At 43.6% G+C, this 13,240-nt stretch overlaps 1 protein-coding gene across 2 annotated transcripts in view; it reads right to left on the reverse strand.

The window, feature by feature from the left end:
* The window catches only part of ccdc61 (coiled-coil domain containing 61), an 85,453-nt gene that overhangs the window by 16,976 nt on the left and 55,237 nt on the right, over positions 1 to 13,240 (reverse strand). For both annotated transcript variants that reach the window (XM_073063899.1, XM_073063900.1), the window contains 2 exons: positions 8,167 to 8,245; positions 3,861 to 3,997 (listed from right to left, as the gene is read on the reverse strand). In XM_073063899.1, the coding sequence (XP_072920000.1) occupies positions 3,861 to 3,997; positions 8,167 to 8,245 (216 nt within the window). The remainder of the gene's footprint in view (positions 1 to 3,860; positions 3,998 to 8,166; positions 8,246 to 13,240) is intronic.

The following is a 13,240-nucleotide window of genomic DNA, read 5'->3' on the forward strand; positions in this document are numbered from 1 at the left end:
GATCTGATTGAAACATATAAGATTATTAAGGGATTGGACAAGATAGAGGCAGGAAATATGTTCCAGATGCTGGGAGAGTCCAGTACCAGAGGGCATGGTTTGAGAATAAGGGGTAGGTCATTTAGGACAGAGTTAAGGAAAAACTTCTTCTCCCAGAGAGTTGTGGGGGTCTGGAATGCACTGCCTCGGAAGGTAATGGAGGCCAATTCTCTGGATGCTTTCAAGAAGGAGCTAGATAGGTATCTTATGGATAGGGGAATCAAGGGATATGGGGACAAGGCAGGAACCGGGTATTGATAGTAATTGATCAGCCATGATCTCAAAATGGCGGTGCAGGCTCGAAGGGCCGAATGGTCTACTTCTGCACCTATTGTCTATTGTCATTCCTTTCTTGTCCATATACCTATCCAATTTTACTTTAAATGACAATATTGAACCTGCCTCTACCACTTCTACTGGAAGCTCGTTCCACACAGCTACCACTCTTTGAGTAAATAAGTTCCCCCTCGTGTTACCCTTAAACTTTTGCCCCCTAACTCTCAACTCATGTCCTCTTGTTTGAATCTCCCCTACTCTCAATGGAAAAAGCCTATCCACGTCAACTCTATCTATCCCCCTCATAATTTTAAATACCTCTATCAAGTTCCCCTTCAACCTTCTACACTCCAAAGAATAAAGACCTAACTTGTTCAACCTTTCTCTGTAACTTGGGTGCTGAAATCCTGGTAACAGTCTAGTAAATCTCCTCTATTTTGTTGACATCTTTCCTATAATTTGGTGACCAGAACTGTACACAATACTCCAAATTTGGCCTCACCAATGCCTTGTACAATTTTAACATTACATCCCAACTCCTATACTCAATGCTCTGATTTATAAAGGCCAGCATACCAAAAGCTTTTTTCACCACCTATCCACATGAGGTTCCACCTTCAGGGAACTATGCACCATTATTCATAGATCACTCTGTTCTACTGCATTCTTCAAAGCCCTACCATTTACCATGTATGTCCTATTTTGATTAGTCCTACCAAAATGTAGCACCTCACACTTATCAGCCATCTTTCAGTTCACTCTTCTAACTGGCCTAAATCTCTCTGCAAGCTTTGAAAAACTACTTCATTATCTACAACACCACCTATCTTAGTATCATCTGCATACTTACTAATCCAATTTACCACCCCATCATCCAGATCACTAATGTATATGTCAAACAACATTGGACCCAGTACAGATCCCTGAGGCACACCACTAGTTACCGGCCTCCAACCTGACAAACAGTTATCCACCACTACTCTCTGGCATCTCCCAACCAGCCACTGTTGAATCAATTTTACTACTTCAATATTAATAGCAAACAATTGAACCTTCCTAACTAACCTTCCGTGTGGAACCTTGTCAAAGGCCTTACTGAAGTCCATATAGACAACATCCACTGCTTTACCCTCATCAACTTTCCTAGTAACCTTTTCAAAAAATTCAATAAGATTTGTCAAACATGAACTTCCACACACAAATCCACGTTGACTGTTCCTAATCAGACCTTGTCTATCCAGATAATTAATTATATATACCATCTCTAAGAATACTTTCCATTAATTTACCCACCACTGACGTCAAACTTACAGGCCTATCATTGTTAGGTTTACTCTTAGAACCCTTTTTAAACAATGGAACAACATGAGCAATACAGCAATCCATCCGGCACCTTCTGGCTCTCCTAATTTCATTATTAAGCTCCTTCCTTCTAGCCTTATAGATTCCTATCACTACCTCGTTTTTTGAACCTTTCATAAGCTCTTTTCTTCTTGACTACATTTACAACAGCCTTTGTACACTATGGATCTTGTACCCTACCATCCTTTCTATGTCTCATTGGAACGTACCTACTCAGAACCCCACGCAAAAATCCCCTGAACATTTGCCACATTTCTTCAGTACATTTCCCTGAGAACATCTGTTTCCAATTTATGCTTCCAAAGTTCCTAACTGACAGCCTCATATTTCCCCTTACTCTGATTAAATGTTTTCCTAACTTGTCTGTTCCTATCCCTCTCCAATTCTATGGTAAAGGAGAGATGGAATTGTGATCACTATCTCCAAGATGCTCTCCCACTGAGAGACCTAACACCTGACCAGGTTCATTTCCCAATACTAGATCAAGTATAGCCTCTCTCCTCTTGTAGGCTTATCTACATATTGTGTCAAGAAACCTTTCTGAACACACCTAAGAAAGTCTACCCCATCTAAACCCCTCACTCTAGGGAGATGCCAATCAATAATTGGGAAATTAAAATCTCCCACCAAGACAACCCTGTTATTATTACTCCTTTTCAGAATCTGTCTCCCTACCTGCCCCCGATGTCCCTGTTACTATTGGGTGGTCTATAAAAAAATACCCAGTAGAGTTATTGACCCCTTCCTATTCCTAAATTCCACCCACAGAGACTCCACAGACAATCCCTCCATGACATCCTCCTTTTCTGCAGCCGTGACACTATCTCTGATCAATAGTGGTCATGGGTTAAGCGTGAAAGATGAAAATTTTAAGGGAAACATGAGGGGAAATATTTCCACTTAGAGGATGGTGAGTGTATAGATTGAGCTACCAGCACAAGTGGTGCATGTGAGCTCAATTTCAATGCTTAAGGCAAGTTTGGATAGGTACATTGATAGTAGGGATATGGAGGGCTATGGTCCCGGTGCAGACTATTGGGAGCAGGCAGATTAAATGGTATTGGCATTGACTGGATTGGCTGTTTCTGTGCTGTACTTTTCTGTGAGTCTAAGGTTTCTCAGGAGAGATGTGTTTAACATCTGTTTGCACCTTAAATCCGCAGTAGCAAATTCCTGTACCCCAAATGTATCTTCTTGCCCTTGCATAAGGTGTTTAACATTTTATTCTCATTCTCCTATTGATTAATTTGAGGCCATCTGTTCACATATTAAAACTAAGACCCAAGGACTGCATCAGAGGTGAGTTGGGCAAAAAAGACTCCTCCCGCACCCCCCCCCCCCCCCACTGCACTTGAAGACCATGAGATCATAAGACATAGGAGCAGAATTAGACCATTCAGACCATCGAGTCTGCTATGCCATTCCATCATGGCTGATCTGGGATCCCACTCAACCCCATACACCTGCCTTCCCGCCATATCCTTTGATGCCCTGGCCTATTAGGAAACTTTCAACAGCATGATTTTCCAGTGGTCCAATATCAGCTCTCACCTCCATTTTACTCTTTACGTAACTGAAAAAAACTTGATATCGTGCTTTATATTATTAGCTAGTCTGCCCTCATATTTTATCTTTTCCTTTCTTATAGCCTTATGTTGAATTTTAAAAGCTTTCCAATCATCCAACTACCCACTCACATTTGCAATTTTATATGGCCTTTCCTTGGCTTTTATGCAGTCCTGAACTTACTTTGTACTTTTCCAGCTCCTTTTGCAATCTCAACCCCACATCTTGGCTGCTATTTGGAGGCCTTTATATGATTCCCATAATGGTGTTTTAACCCTTATAGTTTCTAAACTCCACCTACAAAGATTCAGCATTCTCTGACCGTCACCTCTTTCTAAAGACGTAATTCCATCTCTTACCAACAAAGCCACAACACCACCTATGCCTTCCTCCCTGTCCTTTCAATACAAATTATATCCTCTGATGTTAAGCTCCCAACTATGGCCTTCTTTCAGCCACGACTCAGTGACGGCCACAACGTCATACCAACCATCTCTAATTGTTCTCACTGGGGATAAGTTCTCCCCAGCTGGCATAGTGCAACTACCCAGATGTTCTTCCCAGTGCAATTCAGACCTCTGCTTCCCCACCCATTCACTTCATAAGGTCTTACATACCTGAGGAGCTACGATTGCGGACTCCACTACCCACTCGCATCCTGCCGGTGCTGCCATCCCGCGAGCAGTTCCGGGACTTTGAGCGTCCTCGCTCATTGCTGGCCAGGCCGTTCATGTTCCTGTGGATTTTCCTCAAGCTGCACGAGAGATTGTGGTGGCAAGAGTCAATGCAGAAATGGACCGCAGGGTGCTCGGAGCCCTCAGGTGGGCTAGATCCCTCTCCTGAGACTTGACCGTACAATATCCATGCTCTCATTCACAATGCATGCAAGAAATACAAGAAAATAGGGTCTGGAGGAGGTCAGTTAAGCCTGCTCCTCTATTATCATCATGGCTGACCTGCCCCAGGCAACTTCTCCTCAGTGTCAGATCCCTATTGATCCCTTAAACCCTGATCTTTCAAACATCTGTCTGCCTCCAGAGGAATGGGTAATAAGAACAGAATTAGGCCATTTGGCCCATCGAGTCTGATCTGCCATTTCATCATGGCTGATTTAATTTTCCTATCAGCCCCAATCCCCTGCCTTCTCCTTGTATCCCTTTATGTCCTGACCAATCAAGAATTTATCAATCTCTGTTTTAAATATAAAAGCTTAGTCTTCACGCTGTCTGTAGCAAAGAATTCCACAGGTTCACCATCCTCTGGCTAAAGAAATACCTTCTTATCTCTGTTCTGACAGGACACCCCTATATCCTGAGGCTGTGTCGTCGGGTCTTAGACATTCCCACCACAGGAACTATCCTCTCCATGTCCACTCTATGAAGCCCTTTCACCATTCAATAGGTTTCAATGTGATCACCCCCTCATTCTTCAGAATTCTAGTGAATACAGGCCCAGAGCCATCAAACGCTCTTCATATGAGAAACCATTCAGGTCTGGAATCATTTTTGTGAATTTCCTTTATCCGCCTCCAGTTTCATCACATCCTTTCTAAGATAAGGGGCCCAAAACTGCCCACAATAAGTCTCAACATTACACCCTTGCTTTTATACTCTAGACCTCTCTAAATAAATTTGCCTTCCTCATCACAGACTCAACCTGCAAATTAACCTTTGGAGAATTCTGCATAAGGACTCCCAAGTTCCTTTGTACCTCAGATTTTTGTATTTTCTCTCCATTTTGTAAATAGTCAACCCTTTCATTTATTCTGCCCAAGTGCATGACCATACACTTCCCAACATTGTATTCCATCTGCCATTTCTTTGCCCATTCTCCTAATCTGTCTAAATCCTTCTGTAGCCTCTCTGCTTCATCAAAATTACCTGCCCCTCCACCCATCTTCATATCATCTGCAAACTTTGCAACAAAGCCTTCAGTTCCATCAATCCAAATCATTAACATATAACAAAATGATTGGTCCCAACAGACCCCTGTGGAACACCACTAGTCACTGGCAGCCAACCAGAAAAGGCTCCCTCTTTGCCTTCTGCCAATCGGCCTCTGCTTTATCCATGCTAGAATCTTTCCTGTAATACCACGGGCTCATAGCTTGTTAAGTAGCCTCGTGTGGCATTTTGTCAAAGGCCCTCTGAAAATCGAAGTACACAACATCAACCAATCCTCCTTTGTCTAGCTTGCTTGTTATTTCTTCAAAGAATTCCAACAGATTTATCAGGCAAGATCTTCCCTTGAGGAAACCTTGCTGACTACGACCTATTTTATTATGTGCCCTGAGACCTCATCCTTAATAATCGACTCCAACATCTTCCCAACCACTGAGCTCAGACTAACTGGCCTGGAGTTTCCTTTTTCTGTCTGTCTCTCTGTAAAGTTCAAAGTAAAATACATGATCAGAGTACATGCATGTCACTACATACAACCTCGAGATTCTTTTTCTGCAGGCATACTTAGCAAATCTGTAGAACAGTAACTCTAAACTAAATATCAGGAACTGTAAACTAAACGAACTGTGCAAATGCAGATATAAATAAATAGCAATAAATAATGAACATGAAATAACAGAGTTATTAAGTGAGTATGGCTATCCCCCCTTTTCAAGAGCCTAATGGTTGAGGGGTAGTAACTGTTCTCGAAGCTGGTGGAGTGAGTCTGAGGCTCTTGTACCTTCTACCTGATGGCAGCAGAGAGAAAAGAGCATGGCCTGGGTGGTGAGGATCTTTGACGATGGATGCTGCTTTTCTACAGCAACATTTCATGTAAACGTGCTGAATGGTCAGGAAGGTTTTATCCGTGTTGTATTGGGCCCTGACCAACTACCAGTTGTAGGATTTTCTGCTCAAAGGCATTGCTGTTCCCAGTCAGGTCTAATGCAGCCAGTCAGCACACTATCTGTCACACATCAATAGAAATTCGCCACGGTTTTTACGACATGCTGGATCTCTGCAGATTCCTTAGAAAGAAGTGATGTGTTTTCTTTGCAATTATATTTATATAATGAGTCCAGGACAGGTCCTCTGAGATAGTGACACCCAGGAATTTAAAGTTACTGACCCTCTGATGATTACCGGCTCACAGACCTCTTGTTTCCCTCTCCTGAAGTCTACAATCAATCCCTTGGTCTCATTGACATTGTGAGAGGGTGTTGTTATTACATCACTCAGCCAAACTTTCAATCTTCCTTCTGTATGCTGATTCATCACCCCCTTTGATACAGCCCACAACGGTAGTGCCATTAGCAAGTGGTGTTGGTGCTTTACTAAGCCACACAGTCATAGGTGTGACTGTGCGTAGAGCAGGGGACTAAGTACACATCCCTGTCGTGCTCCTGTGCTCATGGAGGTTGTGGAGATGTTTTTGCCAATCTGAACTGACTGGAGTCAACAAGTGAGAAAATCCAGGATCCAATTACACAGGGGGTATTGAGACCCAGGACTTGGAGTTTACTGATTAGTTTTGAAGAAATGATGGTTAAATTCTGAGCTATAATCAATAAACAGCATCTTGATGTATGCATCTTTGCTGTCCGGATGTTCCAGGGATGTGTGAAGAGTCAACAAGATAGCATCTGCTATAGGTCTGCTATTTCAGTATCGAATTGAAGTGGATGCAAGTCACCAGACAGGAGTGGATGTGCATCAACACCAGCTTCTCAAAACACTTCATCACTGTGGATGTCAGTGCCACTGGGCAGCAGTCATTTAGACAGGGTACCATGCTCTTCTTGGGCACTGGCACGATCGAAGCTTGCTTGAAGCAGGTGGGCACCATACACTGCTTGAGCAAGAGGTTGAAGATATCTGTGAATACACCAGCCTGTTGATCGGCACAGGGCTCCAGTACTCGGCCACATACTCCACCCGGATCAGATGCTTTCCTTGGATTCACTCTCTTAAAGGCAGCCCATATGTCATCTTCTGATACTGAGACCAAAGGATCATTGGGAGACGTGGGGATGCGCAATGGTTTCTTCCTGCTCTGGTGTTCAAAACGAGCATAGAAGGCACTGAGCTCATCTGGAAGTGAAGCTCCGCTGTCCCCTACGTCACAAGATTTAGTTTAGTAGGAGGTTATGGCATTCAAACCCTGCCACAGCTGTCGAGCATCCCTCGTTGATTCCAGTCTAGTCTGGGATCTCCACTTGGCCTAGAGGTGGCTTTCCAGAGATCATACCTGCACCTCTCGTAGCATTCTTGATCTTCAGACTTGAATGCCTCTGATCTGGTTCTCACCAGATTCTGGATTTCATTATTCATCCACGGCTTCTGATTGGGGAAAACCCTGAATGATTTTGTGGGGACACACTCATCCACGGCTGTTTTAATACAGTCTGTAACAACCCTGGTGTAGTCATTCAGGTCCTCAGATGAGTTCTTGAACATGGCCCAGTTTGCTGACTCAAGGAAATCCCATAACCATTCCTCTGCCTCCTGTGATCACCTCTTGGTTGTCCTGATCTCTGGAGCCTTGCTCTTTAGGCTTTCTCTGTATGCAGCTAGCAGGAGTACAGCCTAATGATCCGACTTGTCAAAATGCAGTCTCGGGAAGGAATGCTAGGTATTCCCTATCGTAGTGTAGCAGTGGTCTAGTGTGAGCTCTGTTGCAACAGGTTACAGTCTGGTGATAATTGCGTAGGGTTTTCTTCAAACAGGCTTTGTTAATGTTGTCAACTATAATTTGAAATGCGTCAGGATGGGCTGTTCCTTTTTTTACAGACAGCATCATGCAGTTTTGCAAGTGCTTGCTTATAGTCAGCCGCTAGTGGTATGTATACTGTGGTTAGGATCACGGGTCAGAACTCTGAGGCAAGTAGAAGGGTCTGCATTTAATCATTAGTTGTTCTAATGATTAATTATTGCTACTGGGCAAAGACCTGGTCCCTTACCCCCCCGGCTTGGTACAACTTACTTCCTCTGGTCTGCCTCCTTGCGTTTGCATTCCTTGTTGTGCACATATGCAGTGGGGTCGAAGCGTGGCTGTCGGCTCCCTGAGGAAAGTAAAAACAAGTGAGAGCTTTGACAAGTTGCATTTGATGCCCTGTTGCACACAAATATTGAGCACCCTATCATACATCAACACCTAGTGAGGAGTTCTACAAGATTCCTATTGGCTGTCCATATATCTATCCAAAGTTCTCTTTGAAATTGAAATTGAGCTCACATGGACCACTCATGCTGGCAGCTCAGTCCACACTTTCACGACCCCCCATGTGAATAAGTTTTCCCTCATGTTTCCCTTAAACTTCACACCTTTCACCCTTAAAGTCGTGACCTCTGGTTGTAGTTGCACCCACCCGCAGTGGGAAAAGCCTGCTTGCATTTACCCTATCTAGACCCCTCATAATTTTGTACACCTCTATCAAATCTCCTCTCAGCCTTCTACATTCCAGGTCCTAACCTACTCAATCTTTACTTATAATTCAGGTCCTCCAGACCCAGCAACGTCCTTGTAAACTTTCACTGCACTCTTTCAACATTGTTTACATTTTCCCTGTAGATAAGTAACCAAAACTGCACACAGTGCTCCAAATTAAGCCTCACCAACATCTTATACATAAATATAATATCCCATCTTCTGTACTAAGTACATTGATTTATGAAGGTCAATGTGCCAGAAGCTTTCCTTATGACCCTATCTACCTGTGACACCACTGTAAATGAGTTACAGACCTGAATTCCCAGATCCCTTTGTTCTACCACACTTCTCAGTGCCATACCGTTCACTGTTAAGACCTTTCCTGGTTGGTCCTAGCTAAGTGCAAAACCTCACACTTGTCTGTATTAAAGTCTGCCATTTTTCAGCTCATTTTTCCATCTGATGCAAATCCCTCTGCAAGTCATGATTTTCTTCCTCACTGTCCACTACACCCTCAATCTTGGTGTCATCCACAAATCTGTTGATCCAGTATACTACATTATCATCCAGATCATTGATACAGACGACAAACAACACCGATCCCTGTGGCACTGGACTAGTCACAGGCCTCCAGTCAGTGAGGCAACCCTCTACAACCGCTCGCTGGCTTTTCCCACAAAGCCCATGTCTAATCCAGTTTACTACCTCATCTTGAAAGACGAGTGACTGAACCTTCTAGACCAGTATCCCATGTGCGACCTTGTCAAATGCCTTACTAAAATCCATGTAGACAACATCCATACCTTGCTTTCATCTAGTTTCCTGGTAACTTCCTTGAAAAACTGTTTTTGTCTATGTAAAGTATATAAGCTAATCTTATATATTTATTTTAATTTTGTGTTTTTGTTGGTTCCTTAAGGTTGTCATAGCCGGGGGTAGTACTGGGGATAAGTTCCCAATATCTATTAAATGGTCCCAGTGGCCTGTGACTCAAATAGCCTCTGTCAACCAATTCTAGCTCAATAGACAATAGACAATAAGTGCAGGAGTAGGCCATTCGGTCCTTCGAGCCAGCACCACCATTCAATGTGATCATGGCTGATCATCCACAATCAGTACACCGTTCCTGCCTCCTCCCTTGACTCCGCTATCTTTAAGAACTCTATCTAACTCTTTCTTGAAAGCATCTAGAGAATTGGCCTCCACTGCCTTCTGAGGCAGAGCATTCCATAGATCCACAACTCTCTGGTGAAAAAGTTTTTCCTGAACTCCATTCTAAATGGCCTACCCCTTATTCTTAAACTGTGGCCTCTGGTTCTGGACTCCCCCAACATCGGGAACATGTTTCCTGCCTCTAGTGTGTCCAATTCCTTAATAATCTTATATGTTTCAATCAGATCCCTTCTCATCCTTCTAAATCCCAGTGTATACAAGCCCAGTCGCTCCAATCTTTCAACATATGACAGTCGCGCCATCCCGGGAATTAACCTCGTGAAGCTACGCTGCACTCCCTCAATAGCAAGAATGTCCTTCCTCAAATTTGGAGACCAAAACTGCACACAATACTCCAGGTGGGGTCTCACCAGGACCCTGTACAACTGCAGAAGGACCTCTTTGCTCCTATACTCAACTCCACTTGTTATGAATGCCAACATGCCATTAGCTTTCTTCACTGCCTGCTGTACCTGCATGCTTACTTTCAGTGACTGATGTACAAGAACACCTAGATCTCAGGGATTTAGATCTCTAGTACTTCCCCTTTTCCTAACTTGACACCATTCAGATAGTAATCTGCCTTCCTGTTCTTGCCACCAAAGTGGATAGCCTCACATTTATCCACATTAAACTGCATCTGCCATGCATCTGCCCACTCACCTAACCTGTCCAAGTCACCCTGCATTCTCCTAACATCCTCCTCATATCCTCCTCACACTGCCACCCAGCTTTGTGTCATCTACAAATTTACTAATGTTATTTTTAATCCCTTCATCTAAATCATTAATGTATATTGTAAATAGCTGCGGTCCCAGCACTGAGCCTTGCGGTACCCCACTAGTCAATGCCTGCCATTCTGAAAAGGACCCGTTAATCCCTACTCTTTGTTTCCTGTCTGCCAACCAATTTTCTATGTTAGTACCCCACCCCCAATACCATGTGCTCTAATTTTGCCCACTAATCTCATATTCACATATGAGAAAGCCTTTATCAAAGGCTTTCTGAAAGTTCAGGTACACTACATCCACTGGCTCTCCCTTGTCCATTTTCATAGTTACATCCTCAAAAAATTCCAGAAGATTAGTCAAGCATGATTTCTTCTTCGTAAATCCATGCTGACTTGGACCAATCCTCTTACTGCTATCCATTACTGATTACTGTTACTTCCTGAGGAGACTGAGGTCCTTTAACATCTGCCGGACGATGCTGAGGATGTTCTATGAGTCTGTGGTGGTCAGTGCTATCAAGTTTGCTGTTGTGTGCTGGGGCAGCAGGCTGAGGGTAGCAGACACCAACAGAATCACCAAACTCATTCGTAAGGCCAGTGATGTCGTGGGGGTGGAACTGAACTCTCTGTCAGTGGTGTTGGAAAAGAGGATGCTGTCCAAGTTGCATGCCATCTTGGACAATGTCTCCCATCCACTCCATAATGTACTGGTTAGGCACAGGAGTACATTCAGCCAGAGACTCATTCCACCGAGATGCAACACTGAGCGTCATAGGAAGTCATTCCTGCCAGTGGCCATCAAACTTTACAACTCCTCCCTCGGAGTGTCAGACACCCTGAGCCAATAGGCTGGTCCTGGACTTATTTCCACTTGTCATAATTTACTTATTATCATTTTAATCATTATTTAATTATTTATGATTTTATATTGCTAAATCTCCACACTATTCTTGGTGCGACTGTAACAAAACCTAGTTTCCCTTGGGATCAATAAAGTATGTGTCTGTCAAATGTGCCGCTATTTCATCTTTCATAATTGACTCCAGCATCTTCTCCACCACTGGTGTCAGGCTAACTAGTCTATAATTTCCTGTTTTCTCTCTCCCTCCTTTCTTAAAAAGTGGGATAACATTAGCTACCCTCCAATCCTCAGGAACTGATCCTGAATCTATAGAGCATTGGAAAATGATTACCAATGCATCCACGATTTCTAGAGCCACCTCCTTAAGTACCCTGGGATGCAGACCATCAGGCCCTGGGGATTTATCAGCCTTCAGTCCCATCAGTCCACCCAACACCATTTTCTGCCTAATGTGAATTTCCTTCAGTTCCTCCGTTACCCTAGGTCCTCTGGCCACTATTACATCTGGGAGATTGCCTGTGTCATCCCTAGCGAAGACAGATCCAAAGTACCTGTTCAACTCATCTGCCATTTCCTTGTTCCCCATAATAAATTCACCCGTTTCTGCCTTCAAGGGCCCAACTTTGGTCTCAACTAATTTCTTCCTCTTCACATACCTAAAGAAGCTTTTACTATCTTCCTTTATAATCTTGGCTAGCTTACCTTCCTACCTCATCTTTTCTCCTCGTATTGCCTTCTTAGTTATCTTCCATTGCTCTTTAAAAGTTTCCCAACCCTCTGGCTTCCCGCTCATCTTTGCTATGTTATACTTCTCTTTTATTTTTATACTGTCCTTGACTTCCCTTGTTAGCCACAGAGCCCCCTACTCCCCTTAGAATCTTTCTTCCTCTTTGGAATGAACTATTCCTGCACCTTCTGTATTATTCCCAGAAAAACCTGCCTTTGTTTTACCACTGTCATCCCTGCTAGGGTATCATTCATGGCTCCATAGTCCCCTTCGTTTAACTGTAATACTGACACTTCCGATTTTCCCTACTCCCTCTCAAATTGTAGATTAAAACTTATCATATTATGGTCACTACCTCCTAATGGCTCTTTTACCTCGAGTTCCCTTATCAAATCCAGTTCATTACACAACACTAGATCCAGAACTGCCTTCTCCCTGGTAGGCTCCAGTACAAGCTGCTCTAAGAATCCATCTCGGAGGCACTCCACAAACTCCCTTTCTTTGGGGTCCAGTACCAACCTGATTTTCCCAGTCTACCGGCATGTTGAAATCCCCCATTACAACTGTAGCATTACCTTTGCAACATGCTAATTTTAGCTCTTGATTCACTTGCTCCCTATATCCAGGCTACTATTTGGGGGCCTGTAGATAACTCCCACTAGGGTCTTTTTGCCCTTACAATTTTTCAGTTCTATTCATACTGACTCTACATCTCCTGATTCTATGTCACCCCTCGTAAGGGACTGAATTTCATTCCTCACCAGTAGAGCCACCCCACCCCCTCTGCCCACCTGTCTGTCCTTTCGATAAGATGTATACCCTTGAGTATTCATTTCCCAGCCCTGGTCCTCTTGCAGTCATGATCTTGCAGCTCCTGATCTTCACGAATTGCCTATCTACTAGGTCCGTTGGAACCATTTCTACTGACAGGAGAAGGGGCAAAGGCAGGTTACTGGTGCCTTAAAAGCCAGTTTTTTCGAGCAGGTGGGGTTAGCAGCTCATCTAAGAGAAGGAAAACTGTGATCTCAAACCTCTGCTGCCTTGTGGCTATACCCACTCACAAAGAAAGCTACAGGAGTAAACCTCGAGGGAAAAA

This window comes from Hemitrygon akajei, chromosome 12 (genome assembly GCF_048418815.1).
Source record: "Hemitrygon akajei chromosome 12, sHemAka1.3, whole genome shotgun sequence".
In the NCBI taxonomy this organism is placed as follows: domain Eukaryota; kingdom Metazoa; phylum Chordata; class Chondrichthyes; order Myliobatiformes; family Dasyatidae; genus Hemitrygon; species Hemitrygon akajei.